This window comes from Petaurus breviceps, unplaced genomic scaffold, assembly GCF_028583685.1.
Source record: "Petaurus breviceps papuanus isolate PSGF00001 unplaced genomic scaffold, PetGlider_PUasm1.0 37, whole genome shotgun sequence".
In the NCBI taxonomy this organism is placed as follows: domain Eukaryota; kingdom Metazoa; phylum Chordata; class Mammalia; order Diprotodontia; family Petauridae; genus Petaurus; species Petaurus breviceps.
Window position 1 is genome coordinate 79,514,435 of NW_027186296.1, and position 17,293 is coordinate 79,531,727.

Consider the following 17,293-nt stretch of genomic DNA (forward strand, 5'->3'; position numbering starts at 1 on the left):
CAGCATGGTGTAGTGAATAGAGCCAGTCTTGTAGCCTGGAAGAGCTGGGTTTAATTCCTGCTGCTGACAAATATTGGCCTCATGCCCAAGTGAGCCACATCATTTCTCAGTGTACAGGTAGGTAGCTCTCGGGGCTGTAAGTATCATAGAAGGGGCTGCACCTACATTGTACAGGCAGTTTCCTCACCTGGGAAATTCCCAAATAGAATGGAAACTCAGATTGATACAGGAGTTCCCTAAATAAAATCACAGGTCTAGTTCCTATTCCTATGAGCAAGTAGGTTTTTCTGTGCATGCTACAACACTTTACATTTTCTAAAGAAATATGGTAATAGTATTTTAATTTCATTTAATGAGAACTAGCTTGGTATAATGAAACGCACACTGAACCCAATCAGAAGATAGGTTCAAGACGCAGCTCCAGTACTGAAGTAGCCCTCAATTATCTGGTGACAGAACATCACAAAGAATCTCCCTATTCATTTCATTCATCACAGTACCTTTATGTAATCTTGGTAAACATCTTGAATTGAAGCAACTATAAAGCATCTGGTGAAAGAAAGTGTAAGGCTATAAACCTACCCGATTTCCTGGATCCCTGTATAAAAGTCTATAGGGTACATTTTCATTTAACTACCCCTGTCACCTATTTATAATGGCCTGTTTCTGGGAGGTAACACATGTCATGGTCACAAAGCTACTTGTCTAATGCATTAATTCCAATGGGCTGGCCATGTTGTTTGTATATCAAACATACAGTTGGCTAAAAGATTATTTTACAGAGAACTCACACAAGGCAAGTGCTCACATGATAGAGTAACTGATACAAGGACACTCTCAAGGTCTCTCTTAAGAATTTTGGAATTGATTTGCGATATGGGAGACATTGGCAGAAGACTGCCCAGCATGGTTATACCTGCATCAAAGAAGGCACTGTGTTCTATAAGCAAGCAGCATTGAAGTAGCCCAAAAGAAACATGAGATGCAGAAATCTAGAGAATCTCCCCCAAATGTTCACATGGACTATTTGTGCCCAACCTGTGGTAGAGCATTCTGAGCTCTTATTGGTCTGATCAGTCAGTTAGACACACTGTAACTTGACTCTAACATAGTGATGTCATATTGGTCCTCTTCGAGAAGGAAGGACAAGAACAATTGGTCCCTAAGCCCCTAGATTACTGAAATGACTGAGAGCAAGACACTTAACGTTCTCTGAGTCTCATTTTTCTATTAAAAATGAGTACTTTAAACTGCTACATAAAATTATTGTGAGGAAAATTGGTAAACTGTAAGGCATTATCTAAAAGTGGAACTGGTTCTCTCCTCTCTCTCTCTCTCTCTCTCTTTCTCTTTCTCTATCCCTTCCCCCCTCCTTCTCCCCCCCCATTTGCCTCGGTCAGCAATCAACCCAAGGATACAAGTACAAAAGTGAAACAGGAAAGCAGCATTAGAATGTGAGGAAAGGATGTACCTCATGATCTTCTACAGTTAGAATCCTCTCTGGCTTCTCACAGTCTTCAAATGCTGGTTGCCATATCTGTTCCCCAAGATCTAGTTCTGTAATAATTCCTTGAATATGTGTATTTCTTTCATTCACACGTGTGATTTCCAACTCTTTTTGTCGATATACAATATCAAAGTCTTTATTAAATTCAGTTTTGATGTTGTAAATAATGTCCTGAAATATCATATCATAGGATATTTCTTTACTGGCAGTGTCATCCCACAGTCTTAATAGTTCTACACTCTATCCCTACTCTAAATCCATCCTGCAAATCACCACCAAAGTTGGTCTTCCTAAAATAATGTTTTAAGTATAAAACTATAGAAAACTCTGTATTTAGAGTTAGAAGATCTCTATTTTATTATTAACCATGACCTTAAGCAAAATACTTCCTTCTCTGGACTTCAATTTCCTCATCTATAAAATTAGAAATTTGGACTACATGATCTCTAGACAGGTCTGAAATCTGAAAAGTCAAGTATATTTTCCTACTTATGATCCTTCAATATCTCCTCATTCCTCTAAGATTAATAGCAGTCATACTAAACTTTTCTCTCTTGGCTTGGCTTTTAATTGTAAGTTTCCTTCAATTAAAAATCAATATGTTGAATTTGAATTAGGTATAGTCTATTATCTGTTATATGAACTTTTGTGATTTTTTTGGGAAAAGGACAAAAACACTTTATACTGGAAATTTTTCTTTTACCATTGGAATCCTGTTTGTCTTTCTGTGTAATGTTAAGATTGAAATACTTTTTTTTGGGGGGGAGAAGATAATTTAGGACAAAGGCATGATAATGGTATCCCAGAACTGTTTAACATTAGTTATGAAACTAATATGAGGCAGATAGGTGGTGCAGTGGATAGAGCACTGAGCCTGGAGTCAGGAAGACCAGCATACAAATCCAGCCTCAGACACTTACTAGCTATGTGACTCTGGGCAAGTCACAACTTTTGTTCATCTCAGTTCCTTCAACTGTAATAATGGGAATAATAACAGCACTACCTCATAAGGTTGTTAGGAAAATCAGAGAAGAATATTTGTAAAGTGCTTAGCACAGTGCCTAGACTATAAACAATACTTTTCCTTTCCTCCCTAATATAATATGCTCATATGTATCTCAGTAGAGTACCGCAGGAAACAGAGGTACCTTCAGTAGAGATAGTCATAGGAGAAAGATGGTTGGGGAAGAGGAAGGAAGCTGTAAGTTGAATTACAGTATGTGTCAACATTTAAGAATACCGAAAAGGATATAATTTGATTTGTATCATAATTTAGTCTGGGGCATAAGAAAGCATTTTACAAGAGACCTTTACTGATTTGGAAGATAAAAATAGTTTACCTTTAGTAATACAATCTGGTTGATTTTCTCTTCTCTGTTATGAAGTTCTAACTGGCTATATAACATACTTGTGTTTGCACCAAGCTCATAACTTAAGCTGCCAAGTAAGTAATTGGGTAAGTTGCTCTCTCTTTTTTCTTTTTCTTCTTCTTCCTCCTCTTCCTCTTCAGTTTCCTTTTTACTTAAAGGTGTGGATTGAACTTCTAAAATTTCCTTCCGTAGCTTTGTATGGAAAAAACATGGTAGTTCATTATTAAATAACTATTAAGTCGCAATTATGTCTATAAAGGGCAACCTGGCAACAACATAATTATTTCAAAAATCAATTTAAGGTTTAAAATTCTGCTCTCTACATTAGTATTCAGAATGTCAGGTGGACCTTGAAAGTCTTATGAAAGAACAGTAAAAATTGTATTCAATTGTATATTATCCAGTGAATAGAGTACTGGCCCTGGAGTCAGGAGGACCTGAGTTCAGATCTGACCTCAGACAATGAACACTTAGTAGCTGTGTGACCTTGAGCAAGTCATTTAACCACAATTGCCCTGCCCTCCCCCCTCCAAAAAGCAAAAAAAAAAATGTATATTATCTTTGAACTAGGTTGGCAGAATAACTTGTCCATGTAAATATTTTAAGGTGGGTCTTGTTACTTAAACATGAAAAAATATATCCTGTTTGTATTTTACATAAGTCACAAGATGACTAATATAAGTCAAGCACTACATAGTAAGTATTCATCTCATTTTATATTTTAGAAAACTATATATGGAATGTGCTTGATATTATCTCAGTAGCTTACATTATACCAAAAAGTGTGGTACTTTTCCAGATCTGACTTTATTCTTTTGTAATGCCAAGTAGAGTAGGTTGCTAGAGAATAGTTTTAATAAGACCATGGCTATGCATTCTAACTTGTGTAAGCCGATAGATTTTGCCCAGACACACACTGTTTCATAGGAACAAAATGTATTCCACACTTGGCCAGTTGTCTTGAAAATGTATAACCACTTGTCTGATTATATAAGGAGAGTATGTATGGCCTCACCACTATTTATGGAACTAATTAGAGACTCATGTGCTATGTTCATTCATCTTCTTATGTGAAGGACAGCCATGGATATTTTACAAGTATATATTATTCATTAGAAGGGATATGGCAGCTAGGTGAAACAGTAGATAAAACTTTAGACCTGAAGTCAAGAAGACATTAATTCAAATTCAACCTTAGATACTTACTTGCTATGTGATACCTGGCAAGTCATTTTACCTTTGTGTGCCTCAGTGTATTCATCTGTAAAATAGGGATAATAACAGCACGTGCCTTCCAGGGCTGTTGTGAAGATTAAATGAGATAGCATATGTAAAGCACTTTGCAGACCTTAAAACTCTATATAAACGTTAGCTAATATTATTATATGGACTGAACTTGTGATTTTATTGGTACAGAAACCTCTCAAAGTAAGGAAACTCTACAATACAAGGTGTTACCTTTACAACTTAAGAGTTTTAGAGAGTTGCCTAGATCAACCATTGAGAAGTTAGGTGACTTGGTCCAGATCCCATAGCCAGTCTATGTGAGAGGTGGTACTTGAACATCAGGTCTTCCTGACTTTGATGCTAGCTCTCCACTATACATTTCTTCCATTGTATTTCAATTGAAATCTGTATTAAGACTTGAACTAGAATGTATGACAGAAATATTCAAAACCGTACTTTCTGTTCAATTTCTTCAGTTTTCCTTAGCTGCAAGACTGTCTCCAATTCTTTCAATTCTTCTGGAGCACGTTCTTTCATTGGGAAATTTTTAACCTCCAAACAACCATGAAAGGACTTGACAAATATAAAAATAACAGAGTAAAAATGTTTTCAGTTAAATTATGAAAAAGTCTAATAAGTAACATTAAGTTTTTAAAAGATATTTTCATATTAAAAAATCCTTATATAAGTTTTTTTTGAAAGCATAAAAGAGTGTGTTGCCCTTGGTCAAAAGTGTTTTCTGCATCTATAGAGATGATCATGTGTTTTTGGTTTCTATTGTGGTAAATTATATTGATTGTTTTCCTAATGTTAAACCATTCTTTTCATCCCTGGTATAAATACCACTTGGTCATAGTGAATGATTTCTTGGATAAATCACTGTAGTCTGACAGGATTTTGTTTAAATTTTTTGAGTTAGTATTCATTATTAATGATATTGACTTGTAGTTTTCCCCCTGTGTTTTATCTTTACTTGGTTTAGGTATTATGACTATATTTATCTCATAAAAGAAGTATGGTAAGGTGCTTTCTGTCTCAATTTTTGAGAATAATTTGTGAAATATGGGTGGCAATTATTTTTTAAAAGTTTGGTAGAATTTTTCTGTGAATTTTTTAGAACTGGGAGTTTTTTTCTTCTCTAGTTCCTTTACAACTAGATTTATTTCCTTTTCTGAGTTTGGATTATTTAAGATCTCTGTCTGATCTTCTGACAGTTTGAATATTTTATACTTTTTATGGTATTTATCTTTGTCTTTTTGTATTCTTGGTTTTACTAGCATATAACTGCATGATATGTTATGATCATTATTTTTATTTCTTCTTTTTTTGTTGTGATTTTACCTTGCTCATTTGATATTTTATTGATTTGATTTTCTGCTCTCTTCTTTTTAATTATATTAGCTAAGAGTATATAAATTTTATCAGTCTTTTCAGAGAACTAGCTTTTAGTTCTATTAATCATTTCTATTTTTTTGTTCCCAATTTATTACTCTACTTTTTAATATCTCCTCTTTTTTGCTTATTTTTTTGTTTGTTTTTCACTGACTTTCTAATTTTTAAAAATGTTTATTCAGTTTACTAATTTTCTTCCTGTTGACTGCTTTAGGTATACCCTTGAAATTTTGACGTTTCATCATTATCATTTTCTTTTACATAATATCTATTTTTAATGAGTTGTTCTTTGACCTACTCATTATTTAGGATTTAATTCTTAATACTCAGTTTGGGTTTGCCTTTTTTGTGGTTCCTGAACAAATTACTAATCTTATTGCGTAGTGTTTTATTGTTTATCTATAAATAATATATTATCTGTTCCTACCTTTTTATATTTATTTGCTATACCTTGGTGTCCTAGTATGTGGTCAGTTTTTGTAAATGTTTGATGTTCTACTGAAAATTATGAGAAATATCAGGAAATTTTTTCAGTCTCATTTAGAAGATGGCTTAAGTCTCTTAACTCATTTCTCCAGACATTTTTTCAGTTCCATATCTCCCTTTTGTTTATCTTTCTGTTAGATTTATCCAAAATTGATAGTGGGATACTGAAGTCTCCTATCACTATTGTGCTACTATCTATATCTTTTTGAAGCAGAAATGTTTTCTTTATGAATTTGAATGCTAAAACTTTTGGAGCATATAAGTTTATTATTGGTATTGGTTTTTTACCTATGATTCCTTTCTGCATAATGTAGTTTCCTCATTTATACCTATTTATTTTGGAATGTTTATTTTTGCTTTGTTAGATAGCTGGATTATAACTCCTGCTATTTTTCACTTGATGCATAGTAAATTTTTTCCTCATACACTATTTTATTTTGTGTATGTTTTTGTTTTTTGAATATGTTTCTTGTAAAGAACAATGGATTATAGGGTTTTGTGTTCTTATTCAGTATGTCACTCTTTCATTTTATTGAATTATTAACTATTCATATTTAAAGTTAGGATCATCTCAATAGATGCAGGTTTATCTTTTCCTATATTTATCTCTAATATTTTTTTGTGTTTAAGTTATTATTCCCTCTGGCCCCCCCATCCCCACAATAGCTGCAAACATAATAGAATGTTCCTTTAGTAATTTTACCTTAATTGTTTTAAAGATGACCTATTTCTACTGGCTCTCTTCCTGTCACCCTGATCTCTTCCTCTCATTTGTTATCCCTTTTCATTTGAGGTTTAGCTTATTAGTTATTTTTTATCTACTGCTTTTATCTGATTATGTAATTCTTTCCTCCTCTTTTCCCTCTCAATTTGTCAAGTAGATTTCCCTCTCCTCCTAACATCTCCTTCATATAGTCTTGTTCACTAGTTTTTAAAATTTATTTTTTTGCTCCCTTTTCCAAAAAGGATTTCTCTTACTCTCTTCATTATCCTCTATCTTCTAGCCCTTCTCAGATTGATGACCTCTATAATTTTCTGATGCTTCTCAATCCCCAAAGTATTTATCCTAGGCTTTCCCTTTTGGGTAGTTTCTGTCATTACTTTAAGAACTTGCCCACATGTTCCTCTTTTTTATAGTGCTTCACCCTCAGAATAATGCTGAGTATCACAGGTATAAGAGAAGACAACGCCCATGGTAGGGTACCTTCTTCCACCATGTCCCTAGTTATGTAGCCCATAATTGATCTCTGCCTTGACCTGGTTACTTTTATTACCCATTTGCCTCAAAATCTCTCCCCCTGAATTCATGCCTTCCAATTTTCTTGTTTTTCCCATTACTCCCACGGGTTCTAACTCTCCCCCTTCCTGTGGCTGTGATAGAGAGGGAATTCTCCTCATAGTTCTAAGGGAGAAAAGAGTGTGTGTGGTCATTCACAGATCAGAGAACAGGTCAGGAGGGGAGTAAACATCTCTCCTTTGATAATACTACCCTGGAAGAATTGAAAATTTACAGCTCTCTAGAAGTATCTCTGAAAACAGCTGCACAAAACTCCTGAAGCTTGGGACAGTACACTCTCCACACTGGAAGCATAGTCCTACCTTAAGAAAGAGTTAAAAAGTCAAGCAATTGGCTGGGAAAATGAGCAAACACCAGAAAAAACTGAGACTATAGAATCTTACTTTGGTGACAAAGAAGGTTAAAACATACAAGACAACATCCAAAGCCTCCAAGAAAAATATGAATTGGTCATAGGCCATTGAAGAGCTCAAAAAGGATTTTGAAAATCAAATAAGAGAAGCAGAAGAAAAATTGGGAAAAGAAATGAGACTGGTACAAGAAAATCATGAAAAATGAGTCAACAGCTTGCTAAAGGAGACCAAACAAAATATTGAAGAAAATAATACCTTAAAAAAATAGACTAACCCAAATGACAAAAGAGGTTCAAAAAGTCAATGACGAGATGAATGCTTTAAAAATCAGAATTGGCTAAATGGAGAAGGAGGTCCAAAAGCTCACTAAAGAAAATAATTCCTTGTATGTGTAGAGCCCATACAGATTGCAAGCCATCTTGGGGAGGGGGAGGGCAAGGAGAAGGAGGAAATTTAAAACTTATGGAAGTGAATGTTGAAAACTAAAAATAAATAATTTAATTTTAAAAAGAAAGAAAAGAATTCCTTAAAATTAGAATGGAGCAGATGGAAGCTAATGACTCTGTGAGAAATCAAAAAATTATAAAAACAAAACCGAAATAATGAAAAAATAGAAGACAATGTGAAATATCTCATTGGAAAAACAACTGTCCTGTAAAATAGATCCAGGAGAGATAATTAAAAAATTATTGCACAACCTGAAAGCCATGATTTTAAAAAAGAGCTTAGACATCATCCTTCAGGAAATTATCAAGGAAAATTGTCCAGATATTCTAGAACCAGAGGGGAAACTAGAAATTGAAAGAATCCACTGATGACCTCTTAAAAGAGATCCCAAAAGGTTAAAACTCCTTGGAATATTGTTGCCAAATTCCAGAGTTCCCAGGTCAAGGAGAATATATTATAAGCAGCCAGAAAGAAACAATTAAAGTATTGTGGAAACACAAACAGGATAACACAATATCTAGAAGCTTCTACATTAAGGAATTGGAGGACTTGGCATATGATATTCCAGAGGTCAAAGGAGCTAGAATTAAAACCAAGAACCACCTACACAGCAAAATTGAGTATAATACTTCAGGGGAAAAATCGATATTCAATGAAATTGAAGACTTTCAAGCATTTTTGATGAAAAGACCAGAGCTGAATAGAAAATTTGACTTTCAAATATAAGACTCAAGAGAAGCATGAAAGAATAAGCAGGAAAGAGAAATTATAAGGGACTTATTAAAGTTGAACTGTTTACATTCCTACATGGCAAGATGATATTTGTAACTCATGAGACCTTCCTTAAAATTAGGGTAGTTGGAAGTAGTATATATGTATAGACATACATATATACATATAGAGGGTACAGGGTGAGTTGAATATGAAGGGATGATATTTAAAATATAATATTAAGGGATGAGAGAGGAATATACTAGGAGAAGGAGAAAGGGAAAGGTAGAATGGGGTACATCATCTCACATAAAAGAAGCAAGAAAAAGCTTTTACAGTGGAGGGGAAGAGGGGGGAGGTGAGAAGAAATGAGTGAACCTTACTCTCATCAGATTTGGCTTAAGGAAGGAATAACATACACACTCAATTAGGTATGGAAATCTATCTTAACCTATAGGAAAGTAGGGGAGAAGGGCATAAGAGAAAGGGGGATGATAGAAGGGATAGTAGATTGGGGGAGGGAGTAATCAGAAGCAAACATTTTTGAGGAGGAGTAGGGTAAAAGGAGAGAATATAATAAATGGAGGCGGGATAGGATGGAGGGAAATATAGTCTTTCGCAACATTACTAGTGTGGAAGTGTTTTGCATGACCACATGTATAACCTATATTAAATTGCTTGCTTTCTCAATGAGGGTGAGTGGGGAGGGAGGAAGGGAAAGAATTTGGAACTCATAGTTTTGAAAACAAATGTTAAAAATGGTTTTTACTTGCAACTGGGAAATGAGATATACAGGCAATGGGGTATAGATATCTATCTTGCCCTACAGGAAAATAGAAGGGAAGAGGATAAGGGGGGGGGGGGGAAAGAAGGGGAGGGCAGAGTGGGGGAAGGGATAATCAGAATACATACTGTATTGGGGTGGGCAGAAGGAAGATATGGAGAGAAAATTTGGAATTTGAAATCTTGTGAAAGTCGGGGCGGCTAGGTGGTGCAGTGAATAGAGTGCAGTGAATAGAGGCCCTGGAGTCAGGAGGACCTGAGTTCAAATGTGGCCTCAGACTCTTAACACAAAAACTGTCTGTGTGACCTTGAACAAGTCATTTAACCCCAATTGCCTACCTTCCCCCCTCCAAAAAGCAAAAAAAAAAAAAAAAGAAACAAAGAAAGAAATCTTGTGGACATGAATGTGAAAAACTAAAAATAAATAAATTAATAAAAGATTATAACTTCCTAAATAATTATAATTGATAATTATTTAAAAAATCTCTAAAGTTTCATTTGGAGACTTCTTTCCTGTGCTTTGTGCATTAAAAAAATCATTTTTGGTAATATTCATTGTTTGTAGTAAAAAAAAAGTAAAACAGAAAAGGTATTTGATTTGATCAAAAGATAGTCTTAAAGATTTCTTTCAACAAAAGCTTCCCATGCATAAGCATACATGATTCTTTAAGTACATAGACTTGTTCAATGACTCTCCATGATCCAGTAAATAAAAGTTTTATTTTGTGTTTTAAAATAAAAGGCAGGGGTTGTAATTATTATCTCAGATAAAGAAACAGCATAATAGACCAAATTAAGAGAGAGTACATGGAACTACATTTTACTTAAAGGTACCATAGACAATGAATTAATTCCAGTACTGAACACACACACACACACACACACACACACACACACACACACCAAATGACATAAAGTTTAAATTCTTAAAAGAATAGTTAAATGAGTTATAGAAATAGCAAAATTATAATAATGGGGGACCTTGAATTTATCCTTCCAGAAACAACCAATAATTTCTTTAAATGTAATGACAGTGAAACAACATACCAAAACTTGTGGAATGCTGCCAAAAAATATAATGCAAAATTTAGCACTTTAATCATTAAAAACGATAAAGAACAGCTAAGTGCATTGGGCATTAAAAAACAACAACTAGAAAACCAACAAATTCTGAAAATCAAAGGAGATATTAACAAAATTGAAAGAAAAATGCCTTGAATTAATAAATAAAGCTAGAGAACGAGTTTATTTTGAAAATGACCAATAAAATAGATAAGCTGTTTACTAACTTGATACTGCCAGTATCAAAAATGAAAGTTAAATTCACAACCAATGAAATTAGAGAGCTATTTTTTGCTCACTTAATTAGCTTGCCAACCTAGGTTAATTAGATGAATGTTTACAAAAATATAGAATGCTTAAATTAATAGACTAAGAAACAGGGGATTTAACTCAATATTAGAAAAATAAATTAAGTAAAAAATGAAGTCAGGAATAAATGGCTTTATAAGCAAATTCTTTCAAACATTGGGCATGTGGGATTTATATCAGAAATACAGGGATGGTTCAATATTATGAAACATAATTTGTCATATTAATAGTAACAACAAAAATAACATGATTCTATCAACAGTTGCAGAAAAAGCTGTTGACAAAACACAACACCTATTCCTATTTAAAAAAACAAAACAAAAAAGAAGGAAGTTTTCCTTGACATGGTAAGTAGTATCTATCTACAACCAAGAGCTAGCATTATCTGTAATGGGGTTAAACTAGAGGCCTTTCTATTAAGATTGGTATAAAGCAAGGATGTATATTATTGCAGTTACTGTTGAATACAGTTGTTAGAAATATTGGGTATAGCAACAAGAAAAGAAAAAGAAAACAAGAGAATGAGCATAAGGCATAGAAACAAAATGATTACTTTCTGCAAATAATATGATGTTTTACTTAGAGAACCCCAAGAGTCAACTAAAAAACTAATTGAAACAATTAGCAAATTTAGCAAAATTGCAGAATATAAAAGAAACATATAAGCCATTCACATTTCTGTATATTATGAATAAAATCCAGTAGGAGGCTATAGAAAGAGAAATTCCTTTAAAATAACTATGGATAGTATAAAATACCTGGGAGTCTACCTACCAAGACACACTAGAACTATATGATTACAAAAACTACAAAACTCTCTTTACAAAATAAAGATATGTTTAAATGATTAGAGAAATATTGAGTAAGATAAATCAACATAGGGGCGGTTAGGTGGCGCAGTGAGTAAAAGCTCCAGCCCCTGAGTCAGGAGGACCCGAGTTCAGTTCCAGCCTCAGACACTTAACACCCACACCCACACCCACACACCCACACACACACACACACACACACACACACACACACAAAACTAGCTGTGTAACCTTGGGCAAGTTGCTTAACCCCAATTGCCCTCCAAAAGGTAAAAAAAAAAAAAAAGATAAGCCAGCATAATAAAAATAATAGTATTACCCAAATTAATTTCTCTATTCAGTGCCATATCAATCAATATACCAAAGGATTACTTTATACAGCTAGAAAAAATATCAGAATTTATCTGGAGGAGCAAAATGTCAAGAATATGAAGGGAATCATTCTTTTAAAAAGTGGAAAGGAAGGGGACCTGGCAGTACCAGATCTCAAACTGTACTATAGAGTCCTAATTGTTAATAAACAAACAAACAAACAAAACAGATTGGTAGTGGGTAAGAAATAGAGAGTTTGATCAGTTGAACATATTAGATACACAATGTAGAGAAGCAAATAAGCACAACAGTCTACTGTTTGATAAACTCAGCTACTGTGGCAAGTACTTAACTATTCAACAAAAACCATGGGGAAAACTGGAAAGCAGTCTGGCAGAAAGTGGGTAAAGATCAACATTTCACACCATGTAACAAGCCAAGTTCCAAGTGGGTGGACATCATAAATTTGAGAAGCAAAAGAGAAATTGCCTATTCCCACCTATGAATGGGGAAGATTTCATGACCAATTAAGAGGCAGGTTAACAGGAGGTAAAATGTACAAGTAACTTTGAAAGACTTAGGAACTCTGATCAAAATAATGATGAACTTCCATTCCAGAGGACTCATGATAGATGCTACCCTACCATATGAGGGGTGGTAGACTTGGAGTACATTTTGAGACCTATGTTTGTATGTGCATATATATGTAATACATGTATACATGTACATACATGTGGGTAGTATATGTGAATGTATAAGTATAGACAGGTCAATGCAGAAAATAATTTTTCTTGACTATGCATGTTTCTCAGTGCAGGGGAAGTGGGGGAGAAGTGGCAGGGAGAAAATAAAAATGACTTTTAAAACTGCTTTTAAAGGAAAATAAGGTCAACTGGGCTGTAACTGGGTCTACCAATCCTTTTGCTATTTCCAGATTGACTATCATATTCCCACAGTGACTCCTCCAAAATGTTTTTTTCTCCTCAAGCCATTTTTACCACTCTTGTCCTTTCCTCTCAGTGGAGGACCTTGCCTTGTACTTCTTTTTTAGTTTAGTTTTTGTTTCATAATCATAAACTTAACTCTACTGTCTAGCCAGACTTATGAAAGGAAAGAAGGGAAATTAAATCTAAAGAGAATTGAAGCAAGTGAGAGTATATAGTTTACAAGGTATGAGAGCAGATGGAGGCTATGGGTGTTATGTATCAAGCTGTGCTGCAAGTTCCCCATGTTCTTATACTTAAAAGTACAACCATATGTCAGGTGATAATATTCATCACAATACTGACAACTGCATCTTAGATGAAACCTCTGAGGGAAGGGGAAGTTTGTTAAAGAAGAAATAGTTGGAAGTGTTATCATGGAGAAGAAGGAAAGAGAGAAAAACATTGAAGATATGTTGAGAGGTCCTCATGGACGAAAGCATAAAGGGACTTAATGAAAAGCGAAACTCCTAAGTAGTAGAAGAGTTATATACTGCTCTGATGAGGTATAATGTTGTTGAATTTTAGAGAGTATATTTTGCAGTAGTGAAAGGATTGTCACATATTTTAACTCCTATGAATATTTATTACTTGAGATAACTGATTCTATTGATTACAAAAGATAACATGTTAAGACTAGTAACCTTAAGTGATCGGCCTTTTATGTGCATGGAGTGCCAGCATTCTTCTTTCAAAATGTGACATAAATACTTCTTAGCTAGATTTTCCATTTCTGCTTCCTTTTTTATCTTTAAGAAAAAAAGAAAAAGAAAATGTTAATGTTTCAAAATGGTCTAGCATGTAAAATTTAATAACTTATTTGTATGAATACATTTCTAAAATGATCTATAAGTAATCATTTATAAGTAAGACTTCAGTTTTTTAAAGAGTTTCTATAGGCAAGAAATTCTTCACTTTATTGTTTTTGTTGTTCCGTTACTTCAGTTGTATCTGACTATGTGACCCCATTCAGCGTTTTTTTTTTTTTTTTGGCAAAGATACTGGAGTGGTTTGTCATTTCCTTCTCTAGTTCATTTTACAAATGAACAAGGCAAACAGGGTTAAGTGACTTTCCCATGGTCACACAGCTAGTGTTTGAGGTCAGATTTGAATTCAGGAGGATGAATCTTCCTGACTTCAGATCTAGCACTCTAATGTGTCATCTAGCTGCCCTTTCTTAGCTAGGCTGGGTCTTAGGCGACAGCATCTCTGGGCCCTCACATGTAGACTTGATAGCTCAGTAGGAAATCCCTGACCTTGTGCTTCAGTGGCATTGGTTTTAAGAGACCATGCTATAAAGAGTCAATGGAATAGGGATTTAGTGGCAGTCTAATATTAATAAAAATGTTAACTAGGCATAGTTTGAACACCTTTTGAGACCTTATAGGCATACCAACTGGACATGTTATTTCAGCAGCATGAGTAATTCTAGACGTGGAAACTCCTCCTTCCAAGTAGCCCCAGTAGTCAGTTGCCTTCTTAGCAATTTACCATCTTAAAGTGTTGCCTAGAGCACAGGGTATTGAGGAACTTGCCCAGAGTCATAAAGCCATTATGTAGAAGAGGTGTAGAAGAGGATTGAATTCAGGATTCTTATCTTCTATGCCATGCTCCTAGAGACCTTATACTATTTATTTTTCTATTCAGAAGAGTATGCCTTTTTCACAGGTGTTATATTTCACTGTTCAGTGAGACAATCCTTTGTTAGAGGTTCTTAAAAGCTTAATTATATGAGAACTCTCCTATATGGAAAACTCCCCAATGGGTCTGATGGAAGGAATTTACACTGGTGATCTGCCAGTCCTCCAAGACAATAGTATCTATGCTTATAATTTGTGACAACAGACTACATATATCAGCTGAATCTTACATTGTTACCTCTGAGTTCTTCCTAAATTTAGAATTGTTCACTCTTTGTATTTTATGTACTGCTTTATAGTTTGCAAAGTGCTTTTCTCACAAAAACCATGTGAGGGGGTGGCTAGGTGGCGCAGTGAGTAGAGCACCAGCCCTGGAGTCAGGAGGACCTGAGTTCAAATTCGACCTCAGACACTTAACACAAAAACTAGCCATGTGACCGTGGGCAAGTCACTTAACCCCAATTGCCCTCCCAAAAGCAAAAAACAAACAACCAACCCACCCCCCAAAACCATGTGATATAAGTAACATATAACTGATGCTTTAAAATAACTTTGATTTAGATACTTTAAAGAATAAATAATAAAATGCTCCCAAATGATTATAATTTGTGGAAATCTACATCTATATGGGAGGGTTTAGCTTAACTAGGAATTCCATTTTATAATGTTTGTTGTTGCTCAATCATTTTTCTGTTGTGTACAACTCTTCGGACTGCATTTGGACTTTTCTTGGCAGAGATATTGGATTAGTTTGCCATTTTTTTCTCCACTTCATTTTACAGATGAGGAAACCAAGGCAAACAAGTTTAAATTCTTTGCCTGGGGTCACACAGCTATTAACTATCAGACACCATATTTGAACTAAGGAAGATGAGTCTTCCTGACTCTAGACCTGGCACTTTATCCACTGTGCCATCTATGTGCCCCATTTTATCTTATATCACATGTGTAATCATTCATCAAACATTTAAGTGCTTCATCAGTGCAGGATGTAAGATGTGGGAGGTATGAAATTTAGGAAAACTTTAGACCAGAGGTGGGGAATCCGCAACCTGGAGGTCACATGTGGTCCTCTAGGTCCTCAAGAGTGGCCCTTTGACTGAATCCAAACTTCACAAAACAAATCACATGAATAAAAGAATTTGTTCTGTAAAGCTTAGACTCAGTTGAAAGGCCTCACCCAAAAGGCACACACCCATGTGTGTGTGTGTGTGTATTTTAAAGCAGGTGAGTGATGTTACCATGTTGATAATTAAGGAATATTATTCTGGCAGAAGTATGAAGGATGAACTAGAAGAGGCAGAGAATAAAGAAAGACAGACTGAGTAGGAGCCTAAATATAGCTTGCAGCATGTCTTTATTTTTAATACATACACTTTAAGTTCTAACAACAAGTAGAGATCTTCAAATATATAAACTAGAGAGTAAGAAAAAGGAATATACAAGATGAAACAAAAAGCAATCGCAAAGATTGTACATATCTATTGATAATCATTAAATATCATATTTTGGCCAAAATCTGAATTAATCAGACAGACTGCTTTGCCTCGCTTTAAAAAAGCCTTTCCCTGTGCCAGCAACTCCAGAGCATCCTGAGATCATAAATTCCAAAGGGACCCTGCTTTGTGTTTGCTTTCTGAGTGGGCTCAGAAAATACCTCTTCTTATGTCAGCAAAGTAGACGAGGCTTACTTTATGGCCCTTAAGGATGAGACCCTTAACTCGAGGCATTAACTTGAGTAATGGGACTTTTTCTTATCTTAATATTTTTGGACCTATACTATGTTATGGAATGTTAATGGTAAAGAAAACACAGATATTCTGGATCATAATTTCAATTGACAGTTTGTCCACTCTCTTATTGTGTTTGCCATATATTTAATTAAGAAAATTCCTTTCCTATACAATGATTAAACATCTATGGGGATCATAAATTTGTGTGACACAGCCACCCTGAATTGGGATGGTTCCAAAATGTATTTAAACTTTTTCATCTCTTTGTTCAGAAGTCAGACTTACTTAGTCTGGCTTCTTGTACAAGTCTGCTAGTTTTAAGGGAATAAATGCTGTAACTGTATGTCACTGTTTCCTTTAACCAAACTTTTAAAAAATGGTTGACACTGTAAATTTTTATTTACTGATTATTAATTCTCACCTAAGAGATGTATATTTATTTTAACATAGTATTATCCACATATCTTTGTTTTGTGATGTTTTTTGGCTTTATTTTTGTCTGGAACATACATGTCTTTAGGTACATATAGTAGTTATACGCAATGTATAAATTGTTCTTTTTGGTTCTGCTTTCTTGACTCTGAATAATTTCACAGAAATCTTCCATTATTTCCTTTAACTTGTCATTCCATCTCCATTATTTCTTATGGCACAATAATAGTTCATTACATTCCTTTACCATAATTCATTTAGCTATTACTACAGTTATTTGATATTTATTTTGGTTGCACATTTTTGCAACTATAAATAATGCTATTCAGAATATTGTTGGAAGATAGATGTTTTTTTTCCTCTATTAATGTTCTCCTTTAGCTCCCAGTTCCTAACTGGGTCAAAAGTATACCCTTTTTCATATCTTTTGTTGTATGATT

The 17,293-nt window shown here is 34.5% G+C and overlaps 1 protein-coding gene across 1 annotated transcript in view; it reads right to left on the bottom strand.

The window, feature by feature from the left end:
• The window catches only part of CFAP43 (cilia and flagella associated protein 43), a 157,594-nt gene that overhangs the window by 53,121 nt on the left and 87,180 nt on the right, over positions 1-17,293 (bottom strand). Inside the window, 4 exon segments of the mRNA XM_069098895.1 lie at positions 1,472-1,678; positions 2,848-3,069; positions 4,561-4,677; positions 13,693-13,797. Coding sequence (XP_068954996.1) covers positions 1,472-1,678; positions 2,848-3,069; positions 4,561-4,677; positions 13,693-13,797 — 651 coding nt within the window.